The following is a 20,707-nucleotide window of genomic DNA, read 5'->3' as shown; positions in this document are numbered from 1 at the left end:
GCTGTTTGGAATACATAAACATGCAGGAAATTAGAAGGCTGTTGTCAGATTAATCATTTTTATAAAGAGAGTAACAGACTTTCATCTCATGGAACCGGGAAAGAGAATGAAAAGAACCAAAAAACAAGGAGTAGGCAGTGTTTATTGAGATAAATAATGATCCATTTTATGATTCTGAAATAACTCAAGAACTTTTGCAGTGGTCTCTTAGTTCTACATCTGGAGCTTTCTGCTCACAGAAATGACAGCTTTAATTTAAAGAGGAAAATGGCTTGGTATTTCATTAAGTCTGCAAATAAATGATCACATAACTTTAGATGAGTATTGCTATCAGTTCCCCCAAAGCAAATTTCTTTACTAAAGCTCTCTCACTTTCCACATTATTCTGGATCATTTTCAGCTACAAATTTCTTTCCAACTATGTAAATGTAGCTAAGTTGCTCAAGGATTTTAGAAGCTTCTCGATTTTTACCCTTGTCAAGTTTCAGAAAAGCATTTCACTTCTGGATTTATTCAAAGTTGCCAGGGAACTCAATGAGACTCTCCCCTGAGAGATTTTCCTTGTTTAATCTTTTTTTTTTTAAAGATGTTTATTGATTTGAGAGAGAGAGAGAGAGCACGAGAGCACGAGAGCATGAGAGTACGAGTAGGGGAGGGACAGAGAGACAGGGAAAGAGAGAATCCCAAGCAGGCTCTGTGCTGTCAGCTGGAGCCCAAGACAAGGCTCAATCTCACCAACTGTGAAATCATGACCTGAGCCAAAATCAAGAGTCAGATAGTTAACCAACTGAGCCACCTAGGTACCCCTTCCTTGTTTAGTCTTACTGGCTCCTTCCCATATTCACATTGTCTTATTTTCTTTTTACTTAAGCTCATAAAAAGTATCTCTGTTCCCACCTCCCTTAGCAGAGAAACCTTATTTCCCTGTGAAAAATATCTCTGATAAAGTCTATGTTTTCTTTTCCCTCCAAATCAAACTCCTCATTCATTTCTACACTACATATTCCATTCTCCTTTCTCCATTTCTCAGAGGAATGAGTTCTACTACCTACAGTCAATCTTGAAACCATGCCCATCCTGTACTGTGGGTGCCCACCAAAAATTGCTTCTCCTTCATTTCTTCCTTGGCTGAAAGCATTTTCAATAGGTTATCTCTCAATATTGTCTACCTTTTTGGCTTTTAACTTCCTCTCTCCTTTGCCAAACTTCTCAAAAGAATATTACTTACCATCTTCATTTCTAAACTTCTAATTGACTCATAAATTCTTTCCATCACAGCTATTCTCCTTCCATTATATTTTATTGAAACTGTCTTTGCAAACATTTCCAGAGACCTACTTGTAAATCTGATCACCTCATATTAGACATACTCTTTTATGTCTTCATGAGACATTTGAAAGTGTTGGCCATCTCCAATCTCCATACTTAAAACTCTTTCTCTCTTTCTCTTTTTCTATCGTTTTGCTTCATTAAAAAGATTTTTAATGCTTATTTATTTTTGAGAGACAGAGAGTGAGCAAGGGAGGGGCAGAGAGAGAGAGGGAGAAACAGAATCGAAAGTAGGCTCCAGGTTCTGAGCTGTCAGCACAGAGTCTGATACTGGGCTCAAACTCACAGACCGTGAAATCATCACCTGAACTGAAGTTGACACCCAACCAACTGAGCCACCCAGGCGCCCCTCTTTTGCTTCATTAACTCTAGACTTAGTTGAGTCTCACATCTTTCATTGCTCCTTCCCAGACTTTTATTTGCCTTTTAAGGTAGGTTTTACCTTTACATGCATCTCTTCACTGTTTGCATTCATTTCCATGGATTCTAGAGTACTGGGTTATTATCCCAACCCAATACATCATTTTGATGAATTAATGGTGTAATGTATTTAAAGCAATGGCCATAGTCCATGGTCCTGTAAGTTCCCCAAAAGTGAACTTGCTGCCTCTAGCTCCTCTCACCATTCTGATCTAAAATTCTGAATGCAAATGATACTTGATTTGCCCATAAAAGTTCTTTGATTTTCCCTTAGGAAATTAGACTCCCAGCATAAGGCTGGTTACAGATGAAGTGAAATGAAATGCTAATTTCCTTAAGAAAATTCTAATTGAAAGTTGGTAAATTCACTGCTTGGAATACACAAACACCAAATGAAAGCAATATAAAAAAATATAGTTCAGCCTGCAATTCAACGTGCCAGTTCTTTTTATGTATAATGCAATCATGTAGAAAAGCTTTTAAAATAAGCACACCTATATTTTCAGTGGAAATTAGTCTGTCAATTGAGTTTTTACTGTAGCTTCTAAAGAACCCATTTTGTCTTATTTAATTAAATAATTTTAAGACTATATGGGCTTCTGCTAAAAGGGGACACATTGTTAGGAAGTAATCTATTTATTCTTCTTTGCACTTCCCTTTATTGTACATTTGTGTGTGTGTGTGTGTGTGTGTGTGTGTGTGTGTGGTGGTTTTCCCATTTTAAGCAGTAACAAAAATACTCTGCAAGAAATAAAGGCTTTATTGTATTTTCTGTGTCTAAATAACTTGAACTCACTATTTGAGGACGATGGCCTGGAAAATGTATTCAGCACTAACAATACAATCTACCTAAGTGGGTCTATTCAAAGAGGCATAAAGTGACAGCAAATTTTATTATGTATATATATTTATTTACAGCATTGCTTTGATTCTTTAATTTATATTATTTTCCATTACTAAAAGAACATAAAAACTGCCAGACTTGGTAATACCTCCATTCTATACAGTTCAGTATTTTTTGATACTAGTCCCTTGTTTCTTTCAAAAAATCATAGTGAGTTTTCAAAATCTGGACTATAAACATGGTACTTTGGTTATCATATATTTTTTTACCTTTAATTTTTGGAGGTACCAATGGTCTGCAAAACTGAAAACGTGACCACATTTCTTCTTGCCTTAATAACTCTTCGTTGACTCACCGTTGCCTATAAAGGAAGCCCAGGCTCCAGCCATCCCCACTCAGACGTGCCCATTTTCTGCAGCCTAGTCCCCATCCCTCCTCCTGCCTGCTTCCCTTCTTTTCCTCCAAGTCCATCTGGTAAGGTCTTTAAAGTCACCCTTCAAATTCTAAGTAATTTTTCTTTCCCTCTAGGAAGATTTTGAAATATCTTTCCAGCTTTTAGTGAGATACAATTGACAAATAACACTGTGTAAGTTTAAGGCATACAAAGCAGTAATTTGATATATGTATATATTTTGGAATGTTTACTACAATAAGGTTAGTTAATACATCCATCACTTCACATAATTACCATTATTTAGTTGTTGGTGGTGAAAACATTTAACATCTCCTGTTTCAGCAAAGTTTAAGTATATAATACAGTATCATTAACTATAGTCACCATGGTGTACATTAGATCCCTTTATCTTATTCCTTAAAACTGAAAGTTTGTATCCTTGACAAACCTCTCCTCATTTCTCCCACCCTCCAGCCTGGCCAACCACCAATCTCCTCTGTTTCCATGGGCTTGACATTTTAAAATTCTACACATATACATAGGGTCATTCAGTATTTCTTTGTCTAACTTGTTTCACTTAGTGTAATGCCTCAAGATTCATCCATGTTGTTGCAAATGGCAAAATTTCTCTAGGAAAACGTTTCTAACACCATCTTCTTTTCCTCCTTTATGCCCATCCAACTGGTTAGTCTGTTTTGGAATATTATAAACCCTTGCACTCACTCTCATTTTCACATTAGTCATATTGTATTATAATTAATTTCTTATTGTGGTAAGCTGTATATAACATAGAATGTACATTTTAACCATTCTTAAGTGTAAAGTTTAGTGATATTAAGGGTGATTACATTGTTAGGCCATTGTTATACCACCCTCCATCTTCAGAACTTTTTTCATATTCCCAAACTGAAACTCCATACTTACTCCTAAATAATAACTTCTCACTATAATTTCTTTATAATATGTCTATTTCCTATATTTGAAAGAACTACTGATATATTAATGTCTGAGTTTTATTAATATATTGATAACTAGTACTTAATTCATTGCCTGGCAAACAGAAGATGCCCATTCAATGTGTGTTGATTTGAGGTGTCATGATCAAAATCACACGGCAGATAATTACATAGGCCAGCCATGCCAATCATGTCAACTTTTGAGCTCTACTCCACTCTAACCTAACACTTTACAAAAAATAAAAATAAGAAATGAAGATACTTTCAGTGGTTTTCACTTTACCAAAACAAAACAAAACAAAATCAAAACAAAGCCTTCAATACTTTCTCATTTCATAAAGTATGAATTCCACACTTTGGGTGTGGCATTCAGGGCCCTCTGAAATTGAGTCCTCTCCACCATCCCACTTTCTGCTGCCACACCTTTTCACGCCCAAATTCTTACCAACAAAACATCATCCTTTGAAACAGCCAATTTTTTCCCCTTATACTCTGCTCAGCTTAAGATATTTTCCCTCAGTTTTAAAGCCAAATCATAGTTTTTCTTCTCTGATCCTTTAGTTCAGAATAAACACCGTTCTCTCTGCTTTTTGGGTCTCTATTTTTTCATTTATTTAGTTTTGCATGACATTATATCTTACTTATGTTTATATGTTTGTCTTCATCATTTGAGGGCAAACTGCATGAAAATTTGCATTATGTTTTACTTATCATTTTATTTTTTTCCTACTATTTCTGTCAGAGACTCAGAGTTTTCTGTACTTGGCGGTTACTCAATAAGTGTAATTGGAAAGACAAACATCTTGTTCATTTAATGCATATAATCAATACACTGCGGTTTATTGAGCATGCTTAAGGTTATTTAAACTTTAATATTAAAAAAATAGCAAAGGAACAATGTGGCAACACTAGTTAGAACTCTACAGAATGAAATTTGACAAATATATATTAATTATGAGGTTCGTTATCACTGTGGTGAATACAATAAATACAAATGAACAAGATGCAGTCCACATCGTCAGGGAACTAACAACTTAGGCTTAGACAGATATATAATTAACCCCAATAGTTGCTGAGCAGTCATAATAAATGCTGAAGCAATGAGCTTTAGCAATTTAAACTAAGGGGTGATGACTGTTGGCAAGAAATCATAAAATATTTCATTAAAAAGGTAGTGTTTGAACTTGAGTTTAAATGGGGAAATATGGTTTCAGTGTGTGAATTAGGGTTGTGGAAGCATTCCAAGAGAGACATTAGCATTAGATGCAGAAAAAATGTTGGTTGATTTCAAAAAGAGGGAATACTATATTTTAACAAGACCTTAGAATGACTCAGTCAGGGCAGTAAGGGTAGTGGGATTAGAGCTAGATTGGTAGGTTAGCACCATTGAAGAGATTCTTGATATATCTTTATTTTATTAACATGGTAATACAGTATATCATTATGTTATTAATATATTAATATGGTATATGTTACATATACATATATATTACATGTTGGAAATATGGAAAATATTGGAAAAATCATCACTATGATTAGAGCTTTGCTTAGCAGGTTTAACCTTGGAGAATTATACCAGAAAGAGGAGGCAAGAATAAATAAAAATCTATTGTAACACTCCAGGTGAGAACTTATGAAGATCAGAACTATAGTGGTTTTAATGCATATGTGAAAAGAAGGGAGTAAATGAATGTGGGGTAGATTAAAGTCACAGTTAAATGTAGGGATTGGAACTGCCTGAATACGGAGAGTTAAGACAAATTCAGAGATAAGAACATTTTCTAGTAGGAGAGAATGGCATATTAGGAGACATAAGCTTTTTAGATTCATCTATAAAATAATAGCAGTACCGAATTTCCAGGATTATTCTGCTGATATGTGTGTGTAATATAATGATGACAGAATAAACTCCATTCTATCATCTTCTCAGACTACATAGACATGTATATGTATGAATATATCAAGGTATCACTTGTAGTCTTAACCTCTGCTGACTTCTCTCTTCTGAATTTTGGAACTGAAATAATTCAGGGAAATGTGTGGATAAATTCATTGCTATCTGGATGGTTATTATCACTACCAGAAACTTAGGAATCAAACAGATTCTAATAATACAGTATTCTCATTTGTCAAACTTGCTATATGAACTCAGGAGATGCATAGATTGAATTATAAGGGGCACTTGTAAGTGTATTTTAATTTTGATTTTAAAACTGAAGCATCAAATGAAATTTTCCCCAAAGTTGTGCTCATTTAACCATATGCAGAGTTTTGTTCTAGTACCTGATTGTTTCTGTGTGTGTTACATATTTTTGTTTGGTTCCTAAGGATGTCTTCTTAAATAGTTCTTTTTTTTTATATGTAAAAAATGTCCTTTATTTTCTAAAATATTTTCCTCAGTTACTTCTTCTAATATTAAACTTTATCTAGCTCCTCTTTCTAAAGCTACCAATAGTATAAATTTTTTCCAAACTTATTTTGTCAGATTTCTCAGTGTTTTTTTTATCATCAATACATGGTGCCTTGCTTATAATAGATTTCATGTACCAACTGCATTCTAAGAACTCACAATGTAGGTGTCTTCTGATTTCTGTCTTTATTTTTTATTTTCATAATGAAATATGCATTTCATTATGAAGTACAGGTTGGTTTTCCCCCATGCATTCTCTCTTAAAATCATTAATTATTTACAAACAATTTATTGTTAGAAAACTAAGATAACTTTTCTAAACCTTTCCCCATCCATGGGTATGTGGGATTCTGGGTAAGCCACCTGAAAGTTAATAAAAATCAACAACCAAAAGAAAATCTATTGAACTTACTAATGAGCATACAATTCTTCTCCTCTCATACAAATTATTTAAAACAAAACAAAAAGCATTCAGAAGGGCTACCGTAACTGTAGAATAATGTTAATGATTTAAAATATATTTAATCTACATACAAGGATCAAAGGACCATGCTGCCTGTAAGAGACTACAATAAAATATTTTTTAAAAAATTTTATGTCTTTATTTTGAGAGAGAGACCAAGAGCAAGCAGGGGAGGGTCAGAGAGAGAGGGAGACGCAGAATCTGAAGCAGGCTCCAGGCTCTGAGCTAGCTGTCAGCATAGAGCCCAACGCAGGGTTCAAACCCAGGGACTGTGAGATCGTGACCTGAGCCAAAGTCAGATGCTCAACTGACCAGGCACCCCTAGACTACAATAACACTTGAGGCTAAAATGTCTAACACAACCGTCAAGTCCTTCCTCCACTTTGGTTCCCTCAAGTGTTGTTCTCCCCTTTTATATCTCATTGAATTATTCAGTTGCCATTTCTGGAGCTAATTTTCAGAGCCTTACTTGAACTTGAGGGATATTTTTATTGCAGTGTACATACTTTGGCCAAGGGGGTCTCACCTCACTTTTGTTTATGACAGTGAGAAGCTTTATGAGTGCACGGTAAGCAAGGCTTTTATATTAGTAGTTGCCGAAGCTTTTGTTTCTTTACCCTTATCGGTAAAATATTTTGAGAGATGTACCCAAAATAAATGTACTTTTAAACATACATGAAAATCAGAATTAACAATGATAAAAAACAAAATAAATAAACATTTAATATTTTCTCTCTGGATGTTCCAGGGATGCATATACCTGCTTTGTAGGTCAAACCTATTCTTTCTCTTTAGTGAGTACTTCTTGTCATCATCTATTAGTTCAAAGGTTCTTTTCTTCTATGATGACTAAGATGTACCAATCTCCCATTTCCCTTTGTTTTATATGTTTGTTTTGTTGTTTGTTTATTTAAAGCCATCCAGTTTACTAAGCTGATCTGGTCACCAAAAAGCTTTGTCTATTTAATTTTTAACTATTATGCCACCATTGATGTTTTTAACACTACTAGCATTTAGTTGACATGCAACTGATTTTCTCTGCAGTTAAAAGTCTACTTTTTCTGAAGTTTAAATTGTTAAACCCAGAACAAACAAAGGCAAACTTTAAACTTGTTTATTTGGTTTAGCTTATTTTAAACAACAAGGTGATTTGCTCTAGATGAAATTTTTAACATGGCTTACAAATGTGTATTCATGTGTAATATAAATGCAAACATTCTTTTAGTAAGAATGCCTTGATAATACTTATAATTAATGATGTTAGCCTCCCACATATTTATTTAAAAGTAAGAAGATTTTGTAGAATTATTTTAGTATGTCCAACTAGCAACACCAATATTACCTTACTGGAATAAATTTCTGGAGCGAAAAGTAGCCTTATAAATGGTCTTATAAGTATTCTCTCTCTTAGAAAGAGATGGGGTTGTTTTAGTGGCCTACACAGATTATTGTTTATATAGTTTATACATGTTAGTGTATCCTTTTAAAGATATATAATGACCCAAGTTACTGTGTACTAATAACCAAAATAAGTCAATTTGTCTAAAAAAAAAAGGTTTTAGATCTCAGAGATGGTTATAATACCTTAGTCATGAATGAGAGCAAGAGAAGTGGATTTAATGATGCCACTAAACATGGGCATGATGCTTTTAGAAGATAAGAGTAATAAGAACCTTAAGGGAAGTATGTTTATGTCTCCAAGAACTTAACAATTGTCTAAGTTTAACAGATATCTGACATGTTTTCCAATTTTGGAGCTGGGCGTTACTCTTTGAAAGGACTGGCATTCTCACTGTAGAATCTTTCTAAGCCACTTTGTCTCTAGTGCTTAATAATTTTCTTTTCATCTTTAAGTGACAGATCTGAAGCACCAGAAATCAGAAAACATGACTCTGGCAAATAGTTTCAACACACCTTGTTCAGTGGCACATACAGAATGTAATTTATTTTTTGTGACAGTTTTAATAAAAGTGACGTGAAACACAAGGGCTATAATGTTAGTGATATTACACCTCGAAAGAGGAGAAAGTTTGGTATGTTACCTCCTGATTAGCAGCAGCTAGTTCTTCTTCCAGTGCAGAGACTCTTTCTAAAGAAACCCTCAGTCGCTCCCTTACCTAGAAGAAAAACCAAAATATGTGCAGTAATGTACATCCCATACATGTTAAACTGTGCTGAATCCATCATTAACATTATCCAAGACAGTTGCATTTGGCAAATTTTTATTTATAGCCCCAAGTGCTCATAAATACTGTGAATACATTGTCACCTTATAGCATCTCTATATCAAGGTATTTCCTTATAAGCAAGTCATTTTAGTGTCTCAATGACAGAATTTACAATGGGGAAAGAGACAGACCTGCTTATTTTTAATTCTGACTCATAAGTGGAGGCAGAGTTCAAAAATATATTATGAATTCACCTGAAAAAGACTCATTGATTAAGTATGAGACATAGGCAAAAACTTTTTTCTACTCTTTAAAAACTAATATGTGAGATTCATTTGGTATGAATAAATTCATAAAGATTTTCAGATAAAGAAATGTTGTCTATTGCTCATAAAGTTGTACTAATCGGAGGTTTATATTATAACTGAGGGGTTGGAAACTACTTGATTATCCTGGAATTCCTAACTAACTTCCTGATACCAAAGGTTAAGCCATCATCTTTTATGGAAGTGAATACTCTGCACATTTAGTTTGAAATATTTATGATTTGAAAATAATTATGATTTACAAATGTTTCATTAATAAATGAACGCAAAGAAGTGGTTTTAAATTCTTGCTCTCTTAGAACTTCTAAAATTGTTTTAGTTACTATCAGTTCAGATCTTTAGATATGCTCTATATTACATATATTGAAAAAAATAGGTATTTTTATCATGTAAAAATTTAAGGAATTCAGAGAAAGGAATTTGAATGAATTAAATTGAATTCAGATTTAATTGGAATTATAATGAATGTCTACAGTGACTTAATTTTCCTTAGAAAAGCATCAACAAAATACATAGTTCTTTAACTTAAGATGTAATTTATGGTGAATTTTTGATTATGAGCTAACAGATTTTTTTTCCATGGGACTGTTACAGTATTGGTGTAGTTAATATGTATTTTAATATATATTTTTATAAGCTCTAATTTTATTAATATATTGACAGTGTTTTTAATGAATCACATTTTCCTTTTTTAAAAAGATAAGATTTAAGTGGGAATATAGGTTAAATATATAAAATATATTTTAAAAGTTCACATAACAATTAAAATTGAATTATAACATTATTTTCCAATTAGCCAACAGACAAAAAAACCCCAGTAATATCCTATTAATCTGGAATCTAATTAGAATTCTTTAAAAATATCAATTATATTTTTGTGCTGTGTAATGATGACTGATACATATTCAGGTGGTTGGTTGCACTTCAGTCCTGAAATGTATCTTGAGTAAGAAAGAATAACTATCTGACAGGAGTTTAATATGAATTATATTTAGTTATGCTCAAATTCTCTAAAAATCAGTAATAAGTACATAAATTGCTATTTGATATCATAGATAATTAATTACACAGGATCTCTAATGATATTTAGGTGTGCTAGATGGACTGGTACATACCAGTGCTCTTTGACAAATATCCAATTGTTCATTAAAATGCATAAAACTAACAGTAATTAACAACTGAACAAGAGCTACTTGAAAGGAAGTCTTTGATGAGCTGACCTGGGGAATACTCATATATTATGAGCAGCCTGGATAGATGTAAAAGAAGCAAATATCTGAAGGCTAAAAATAAGGAGGATTGCTGATATGTGGAATGCAGATATCAACAAAAATCGTGGTAGACGTGCTTGATATTGAACAGGGTTGATGGTCAAGTCTTATATCCATTTCCTAAAATACCAACTATAAAATATGGGTGTTCTGATTGGGAAAGGTCTTATAATCTTAGTTAATAGAACAGCAATATGAAGTTGTCAAAATGTAAGTTAACAATCTCAGTCTATGCAACATTGATCCTATCACATGTACACTGCTGTGAAGAGGTTAGACGTCCTATTTTAAGACATACTGATTCACTGGAATGTTTCTAAAAGAGTCCTTCAAATCATTTAAAGAATGGCTGAAACCTGGCTATCCTGTAGGTTAAAATATCTTCCTTTCTTTGCTAAACTGATAATCACAAAAATTGTTCTAATATGGTTCTTATTTACCAAAAGTTAAGCATTTTAATTCTCATTATAGTGAGTCTTCAAGGGGTAAAGATAATTATGCTTATCAAACAACTTGAAAATAGAATAACCCCTCAATAAATTTAGAATGGTTTCTACAGCTTGCTATTATATTACCCACAAAGTAGTGAATCTAAAGCTGTCTCTACAAGAAAATAAAAATTTTATTTCTGAATATATTTTGAAGTAGTTGTAAATGTAAAAACTGGTGTGGTAAATATCAATACATAATGATATAAATGTATTAATCATGTTTATATTATGATAAATTATTCTCTGTATTTAATTCATCTTGTACTAATTTCTGCTAAACTGAATAAGACAAAAAAAAAAGGTAGGATCCAAAAGAGTAACTTTTCGAAGGCATAAAAAATCCTAACATTTTATCTTGTCTACATAGCTGAAACTGTATTAGTAGGAAAAATATATTATCTCTGAGAAGGCTTTTAGCTTTTTGCTCTGCTCAGCTAAGCACAGCACCAGCAGAATGACATAATTACCTTTATTTTCCTTGTTGGATTTGGTGTGCTTGTGGAACTATCTAGGCATAATTAATATGACATAAAATATTATAATTTTATTTTTTTCCCTATATGTAAGTACACAGGTGATATCCTTATCTCTATACGTAAACTTTTCTGACTTTTTACTATTTAACCACATTCAACTAATCCATTGTTTGTAGAGTCTTTTAGTTCATACTTGTTGATTTTTTATTTATAAAACTATAGTATAACCTCTAAAATATTTATGTACACCTAGATTTTTTAAATTTCTAATTGCATCTATTATATCAATTTTCTTCATAATGGTATGAAAAATGACTAAAGAATTTTTCCCCAAAAGATGTTTCAAGGCTACAGAGATTTTGTCCCTGAGGATTTAAAACAAAACAATTCCCCCCAAATAACAAATGTGTCTCAGGATGAAGAAAAACTTTGGTGATTCCAAACTAAAAGTAAAGTATGGTAAGGTTTCATTTTGGAATGATCAGTCTTATAACAGAAAACATTGTAAAGAGATCACCTTAGACCAGAAATTCAAATCCCATTTTGGCAATATGATATTAGATCACAGAAATATATATGAAGTGCACATATATTTACTATGGGTTTTTTTTGCTTATATTCCCCAGGCCTATCCAATATGTCATTTAAAGAAGAAAAAAAAAGTCAATGATATCTGAGTGGTGCAAAACACATGCATATTTATCATTTCCTCCAGCCCCCAAAATTGGTAAACATACTGGAGAGTGATATTCAAAGTTATTGTCAGTCTTAGCTAATAAGGAAAATTCAACTTTACAACTCAGTGTATGTATAAATAGGGCCATTAATAATGAAGACTGCCAGTCATTGTAATCGTCCAGAGCTACGCTCATTTTTTATACATTGTTTAGTTCTTTGTGCATATACCCTGTATAGTAAAGTTTGTAGTGTCTTGTCCTCAAGAAATGGCTAATTGCATAATCTTCTGATCATCTCTCTATATTATAACATAACATCCATAGTACCTAAATTAGAATGTAATTTGTCTCCCCAGCCTCCCTAGCCTCTTGAGTAGCTATAAGTTATTCTTAGGGGACTGTCTATGAATGCACAGGTTAGTCCTTCAATAACTAAATAAAATGCTACTTAAAACAAACACATGGATCAACAGTGACACCAACATCTTAGTTTGATAGTTTTATCACATGCTGAAATTTACTCAAATTAACAATAATACTCATTAACATTCAATGAGCACTTGTCATATGCTAAGTACTGTCTAAGAGTTTTGCGTGTCAGATCACATTTAATCCTCATGGCAATTCTGTGAGCTAAGTACTGTTAGCTCTCCATTCAAAAGAGGAAACAGATGTTTAGAGAAGTTAAGTCACTTGTCCCTATCTGTCCAACTCTAGAAGCCAAGCTCATAACACTTTTCCTTTAAACTGTTCAACAATACTTAGCTGATAATCAGTTCAGCTCCCTATGAACTAACCAATGGCACTTCCGGTGGGTTAGTACATACTATTATAGCTCCTAGCGCCATAGTATAAAATCCTAAATTTAGTTATGCTAAACTCACTGATCATCTACATAGTAAATTATTTGTCTGGTCTAAGTTGTACAACTATTTTCTTCTTAAATGTACTCACACCCATCAGGTTATTTGCCTTAAATACTGTTTACTTTGCATCCATTCTTTCATAAAACACCCCTCAAGTGATATGGGAGTATTTAGAGGGAACTTCTATGATCACACATTCTCAAAGCACTTTCATTCAAGACATTCAAAACTATTACACTTTCTCTGGGCAGGCCATGTTCTTCTTATACATCTGGGTTATCTTACATACTGATCCTGTTGTATCAGTATCTTCATTACTCTGCTTAAAAAAACCCTACGCATTCTCTAATATTCAGACCAAATGTCATATCCTCTGTGAAGACATTCTTAAATTTCTTTTTATCACTTTCTCAAGTGGAATTAGTCACAACTTTTCCTGTGGCTCCCTATTGTATTGTATATAGTATTTCTTAACATAACCTGTTATTGACATGTGAATCTCTAGCAATAACTTTGAACTTCTCAGTTGTAAGGAGAATATCTTATCTATTTTTGCATGCCAAATATCCATAAATATGAAGTCTTGAAAATTCTTAACAATGTACTTTTGTAGTAAGAAGGGGAATCTGAACTTAAACATTAACCATATTAAGTGATTAATTGATATTTGATATTAGTGATACTATATTTATCAAGAATCTATATGTAATATAAATTACTATCTTAGTCAAAATTATTCATAAACTACTTTCCTCTCATGGCTAAAATGGAAAATAAGCTACAATTTTTTCTTAACAATCTAGAAATAGAATTATAGTTATCCTTATGCACATACTTCACATAATCTCCGGCCTAAGAACATCTGAAAGACCAGTGATAAAACTATATATGTACATAAATTTTAACTAGAGCACAAGTGTCTGCGTGCTTAAAACCTAGATATAACCGGCTAATAATCCCTCATTTGGATTTTAATTCTCAGAACTTGTCAGGTACTTTCTAATGAAGTGCCCCAATTCCCACTTTATAAAATCCTAAGCTTTATTAATTTAAAAAAGTTAATTCTCTAACATTTCACAAAATTAAAATCATGTGATAAGCCTTACTAATCTCCAAAGGATATTATCATCATATTGGCTTATTTATGTCAGTAGAAGTTTCTTGAGTAACAGCTAAGAGAAGATTATTTCCACTTTTTTAAAAAAGACCTAAAGCGGGTTTTCTCCACTGATGCCTTATGCTGTTATGGTCAGAGACTCTTCAAAATATATATTCAAAACTAAGATATTAGAGATCAAAAAAAATGTATGCTTCTAATATAAACCTCCAAAGGTTAGAGTGTATATCCAATTTACACCTCAAGATATGTTGAATTGTCAGTTAGTGGTCTCCTGGGTTGGCATCCATAGACATGCATTTCAGAGAGAGGGTGGGAGGAGAGAAAGAGAGAGGGAGACTGAATGACAATATTAAATTTCAAATGGCCATCTGGACTAGGGGCATAATGCACCATAATAAAAGTGTAACTTGAAAAGCCATAGATTCAGTGGTATTTAAAAAAAAAAAACAGGGTTGTGAGTCTTACTGATATACACACAATAATCCAGTTGCACTTATAAAAATGATTTTTCTGTAATTCAGGTGTGTGTCTCTGTACTCATTTATGTCAGGAGTCGGCTGAGTCAGGGATGAAGGCAGGGAGCTCGACGCTGACGACAGAAGCACAGTGAAGCCTGAAATCCTCTGTCAATACTAGAACTCCTTAAAATCGGTAGCTGAAGTTTAGTTTTTTTTTTAATTTCAGCTTGATTGAGGTATGACTGACACATAAACCTGGTATAATGCTTCTAAATACTATACCTTTTCATCCAAGGCCTTGTGGTGCTCAAACAAAGATTTCAGTGCCTTGAGGACCTCGACTTCACTGGACACTCCCGAGGGGGACTGGGCTTGCCGTTTGACCACCGTCATTCTGAGCGACCTCTCATGTCGCGACACCAGGCATTCCAGGTGCTCCAGTAACAGCTATTGGGTTTAACAGAAAACGCAGTTACCCTAAATGCAATTATCTTATGAACACAAGTTACTTTTGAATGACTTCTACCTGAAAAGATGGCAGGTTTATATAGTATCTCATGAGAACCTGATCTTCCCACAGGTAGTAGCAAAGAAGCACAAACCTGAATCTAAACCAGGGTCCGTAAAATGCATTAAAGAAAATTGCATCTCTATCATACAACAAAATCACTCATTTAAAAAATGTTAGTGTAAATTCTTATTCATCCTTTTATAAAATTTAATAATTTCAGCATGAGCTCAGTAGAAATAGAACACAAAATAGGTGTGATCAAATAGAATAATTATTGAAGAACACCTCACAATGGACGATGATTTTGTTAAAAGAGTATTAGAAGTCAAAACTAACTTAGTATACATTTGGTCATTTAAAATTGTTGAATTGAAGGAAACGAGCATAATCACAATGCTTTGAATGTGATTGTAGTGATAATCACATTTGTATAGTGATTATAGTAATAGTTATAATCACATGTTGCTATAAAAATCATAGTGAAAAACACTAATGATTTTATTCACAATTAATTCTTAGGTTACATAAGAGAAAAATACATGCAACCAACTGGAATACAGTAACTGAGATTTTGCAATAGTTATTTGGGGAAAAGAAGTTTTTAAATTGTCTACTCTGAAACATACATTCATCCAGAGTAGCCTCTGGGGCCATGAAAATCCAGTGAATAGTGTTTCAGTCTGTTTCAGACCTTCACCTGAACATTTCTCAAAGAAAGTTTACTTTTATTATATGTGGTTGGGTGGCTCAGTCGGTTAAGTATCCAAGTCCTGGTTTTGGCTCAGGACATGTTCTCACAGTTTCGTGAGTTAGAATTCTTCATCAGGCTCTGTGCTGACATTGCAGAGCCTGCTTGTGATTCTCTGTCTCCCTCTCTCCAGGTCCCTCTCCTACTTATACTATCCCTGTCTCTCTCAGGATAAGTAAATAAACTTAAAAAATTTTTTTAAATGTTTTGTGAATTGGTACTTCACCTTTGTCTAGTTTAATAAGGGAGTTCTGCTGATAAAAACAAAAATATCTTTAAAAAAAACTGCTGGGTAACTTCTCAGTTATTAAAATTTTGGTCAGGGAAGAACAATACATGACCAGGAAGTTTTGTGGAAAGATTTTCAGAAGGGTAGTGAAGAGTATCGACTAACAAATGTGTACATAAAATAAAGCAGAAGTTACTCAAACAAAAAAGGGAAAAAGCCGATATAAGATAATGGGATGGAAGGAAATAAAGAAAACATGGGAATTCCAAGTACTATAAATTACTGGGGTTTTTTTTCTGGTAAAAAAATGATTTACCAGTATATCATTGTCACTAGCCATCAAGTCATGAGAGCTGGGAGCCCAAACATTATGGAGCAGAAAAGGCCCATCATCACTGTGCCCTTTCTTAATCCCTGACCCATTGAGTCTGTGAGTACAGTAAAATGTTGTTTCTGATATTAAATTTTGGGTAGTCTTTTATGAAGTGGTAGCTAATCAGAAGATCTCTAAAGGGACCTGTGACCATTTAGCACGGTTAACAGTAATAGGAAAAGAGAATACCAAATTTCTTGTATATTACCTCTGAACTAGAACTAATTCTTTTGTATTACTGTTACACAGGCTTTTGACAATCTGCTAAACAAGAATGATTCACCTCGTGGATATCAGCCTATTTCTCTGGACACCACAATATTTGCTGAATGGGTATAAAGAAAGTGACCATGGTTTCAGGGATAGAAGTTATTCGTTGGCCTGGCAAAATGGGTTACTCATTAAGGTTGATACGGTTAGCACCACAGCTGAATGGTCAATCTTGAACCCCTGACATGATAACAGTCCACCTAGAGGCCAGGCTTGTCACCCTGAAGCAAGCTGATTACATCAAATCCCTTTCATCAAGGAGGGGCAGGTGTCTTTTCTTAATATAATAAATGTTTTCCCCCCACGGATATGGATTTGCCTTCTTTAATGGCTATGCTTTTACTAGCAGTACCATCTTATCAAGATTTTTGCTTATAGTCTTGTTATCATATACACCATTACTTCTCACCACAAACCCACAAACCCCCCACATTTTACAGTGAAGGGGTAATGCAGCTGACTGATGTCATCAGTTCTGGTTTCACTACACTGTCATGTTATTCAGAAGAAGGTGATCCCATAGAATGATTCAAAGATCCAAAGAAGATCCCTACCCTGGGTGCTACCCTGGGATGCTATCATCCTAAAATTATGTACTTAGAGATAGTGATGAATACACATCAGTTTATCTACAGAGGTACAGGAATCAGGGTTTAGTATTGGATTTATAATTGCCAGCAGGACCTTTTGACCAGTTGGAGAAAGGGGCTTATTTCTTTTTGTTATATATGCATAATGTATATTAAATTATTCTTCCCTTTACTCTATTTTGAATTGGATATTTGATTCTGATTAATGTTTAAAGTAGTCCATAGGTTACAGAATACTAAGATACGACTGAGTTTTAATAAAAACAAGAATGTACATATGGAAGAATCCTGATCATGTAGCCACATGCGTGGAGTTTCTTTTTTGAGAAAAGGTGATTTTGTTTTTGTCTAAGTATAGTTGCGTTGTTGGATAGAAACATATCAGTATTGCTGCTGTTTACAATTTTAATATAGAAAGAGTACAACAAAGTTGCAGTGGAGACATGGTAATTGTGGTTGCCCAAAATTTTTTGAACATATCCTCCATCTTTGATAGTTCTCTGCATTCTGAATGTCATTTTCCCAAAACTGGATTCAAAAAAACATCTCTCAGGCATGTTTAACCACTAGGTGGCAGACATGTGACTTAAGAGTCAGCCAACCAGAGCTGCCCACATTAGGGCAGATGCTGAAGGGAGCCAGATGAGGAAACTCACTAGGCATGAGGGTCCACTTTGTTGGCACAGGTGGTAGCAGAGGCTGCATATTTCTGGGTCTGGGAATGTAAGGAAAACCCACAATCCTAAGAAATATGGTCCTAGACATTGTGCATGGAAGCTATGTTTAGAGATTTCTTATATTCCTTACTTAATGTCTTCTTATTAATACAGTTAGGTTGTGCTGCTTTATGCAATAAGAAACTCCCATCTATATAATAACACCAAATAATGTGTTCCTTAACACAGACTTCTTAAGGACTTAACAACTTAACACACCCTGAATACTCCTCAGTACTTAGGAATATATTCTATAGAATATATGTTGAATACTTACTTGCTAAGTTGAAGTAAATAAATGTAAGTTATCTAGCCTAAAGAATGTGGCGAAAATGTTCAAATCTAGCAAAAAACTATAGCTTTGAAGCTTACAAACTTAAATAAGTGAAAAATAAAGAGGAACTCAATAAGATAGCACTAATAATCTACTAACAATACACATTTGGTAGGAACTACACTTTTTTTCTTTCGAGAGAGACAGAAAGAGAGAGAGAGAGAGAGAGAGAGAGAGAGAGGGGGAGGGAGAGCACACTCACATGAGCAAGGAAGAGGGGCTGAGGGAAAAAGAATCTTAAGCAGGCTCCACGCTCAGCATGGAGTCCAAAACAGGGGGCTCAGTCCCATGACCCTGGGATCATAACCTGAGCCTAAATCAAGAGTTGGACACTCAACCAACTGAGCCACTTAGGCACTCTGCTAGGAAGTACACTTTTGTCTAATATTTAACAAGTCTTGCAGAAGGTACTCTGTCTGGTGTACTCAAAATATTGCAGGAACTACATAAATGGCCATTAATTCTATGGTGGAATTAATTTTAAATGACCATGGCTTACATATACACACACACACACACACACACACATATATACATATATATACACACATATATATATATACTCATATACACATATACACACGTGCACACAAACACATCATATATGCATACATACATATTGCATCATTGAAAAAATTTTAACTAAATTTCTAAAATTATACAAGTTTTTATTACATTTAAATTCAACACACCAGTGTGAAATTATTTTCAATCACAAATGGCATTCAGGTAGAAATATACTCTGGCCTGTACACTAATTTGGCTACTGAATATGACCACATAACACATCACTAACATCTGAGAATGAGAAACTTCAAACTAGTTGCTTTTTGCTCAGTGTACTTAATATCCTCTAATTTCCGATACTGTTTACAATCCCCTATAGCTCTATGTAAATATTTCAGTCTCATGTTGCAACAGCTGTTGGAAAGGCCTATGTCTTTAGTTATGTTATATATTAGTTATGTGTCTTCTTCCTTTTGTCATATCCTGTCAGCACTTTCAGATATATGTACAAATACACACACATGTATTTTCACCGGCCTCCAACAGCTAGGGTCTTCCTTTCTCAACTGGACTGTACTTTCTACTCATTGAGGAAATATGTTTGGGGGGTTTTATTAACTAGTGTAGACAGAAGTTTGTCAAGAACGGGAAGCTTCTCTTTAGTAATGGCAGGTGTCTCACTGTATTTAAACATTTATTTGTATAATTTCTTGGCTCAAACAAAAGTAAGGGCATGGTAAGGAATGTTTCAAATTAGGTCTTTAATTTGAATTAAGGATAATTAGGTCTTTAAGTTGGTGATCTGTAAGATGAAGTTACAGCTCTATTATTTATAATTGACATTAAGAATGGCTCTTGAAATCATAATTTCTTTTTCAAAGTCAAGCAATAGTTACTTTCTTAAACACTGTCAATAATATAAAATATTCTTTGAAATCTTCAGCCACAAAAACAGTTAAAACAGTTCCAAAACAACAATAAAAATTCTCCACTCTGATATTAAGAAATAATAAATAACTGGTTAAATATTTTTTTAGCTCTTTAGTAATTAATTCTACCAAAACGCGATAAGGTTTAGTAGTCAGTTTGAATTTGTTGAAATAATGGCAGCAATAAATTATTATCTATACATATAATTTGACTATGTGTGGTCAGAAAAGTTATAGAAACAACAAATTTTGGGGGGGCCTGGGTGGTTCAGTCAGTTGAGTGTCCATCGGACTTTTGATTTTGACTCAGGTCATAGTCCCAGGGTTATGGGATTGAGCCCCGCATCCTGCTCTGATCTAAACAGAGTGCCTGATTAATATTCTCTCTCTCTCCCTCGGCCCCTCTTCTCTGCTTCCTTGCTCTCTCTAAAATAAAAATAAATAAATAAATAAATAACAATTTAAGAAAATAAAAAAGAAATAAATTTTGTTTAATCATTTTCTACACTTAGAGTGTGAAAATATTAAACAATAAAGCTTTTAGAATGTTTCTATAAGTAATCTCTAAAATTTTTGAAATTTCTACTTTTGCACAGTAATTGATAATATTAGGATGACTTTAATTGGATGTCCTGAATTTAATTACTTGACGCAGCTGAATTTACTGATTACTTTGATTTCTTTCATTCATTCATAATTTTGAGCTGGGGACCAGGTGTTACTATAGTGACAAAATGATAAATGGCTACAACTTTCAGCTCTGACATCAGAATAAATCCCTCATATTTATCAATTTGCACACAATTGATACAAAATAAATTACTGAACATT

The 20,707-nt window shown here is 33.7% G+C and overlaps 1 protein-coding gene across 8 annotated transcripts in view; it reads right to left on the bottom strand.

Annotated features, from left to right (window-relative positions):
• Positions 1 to 20,707, bottom strand: part of PPFIA2 (PTPRF interacting protein alpha 2) — a 463,512-nt gene that overhangs the window by 170,551 nt on the left and 272,254 nt on the right. For all 8 annotated transcript variants that reach the window (XM_029954962.1, XM_029954964.1, XM_029954965.1 and 5 more), the window contains 2 exons: positions 14,952 to 15,116; positions 8,859 to 8,933 (listed from right to left, as the gene is read on the bottom strand). In XM_029954962.1, coding sequence (XP_029810822.1) covers positions 8,859 to 8,933; positions 14,952 to 15,116 — 240 coding nt within the window. The remainder of the gene's footprint in view (positions 1 to 8,858; positions 8,934 to 14,951; positions 15,117 to 20,707) is intronic.

Source organism: Suricata suricatta, chromosome 10, assembly GCF_006229205.1.
Source record: "Suricata suricatta isolate VVHF042 chromosome 10, meerkat_22Aug2017_6uvM2_HiC, whole genome shotgun sequence".
NCBI classification, from domain to species: Eukaryota; Metazoa; Chordata; class Mammalia; order Carnivora; family Herpestidae; genus Suricata; species Suricata suricatta.
The sequence above is the reverse complement of the archived record's forward strand: the minus strand, read 5'-3'. Positions and strand labels throughout refer to the sequence as shown.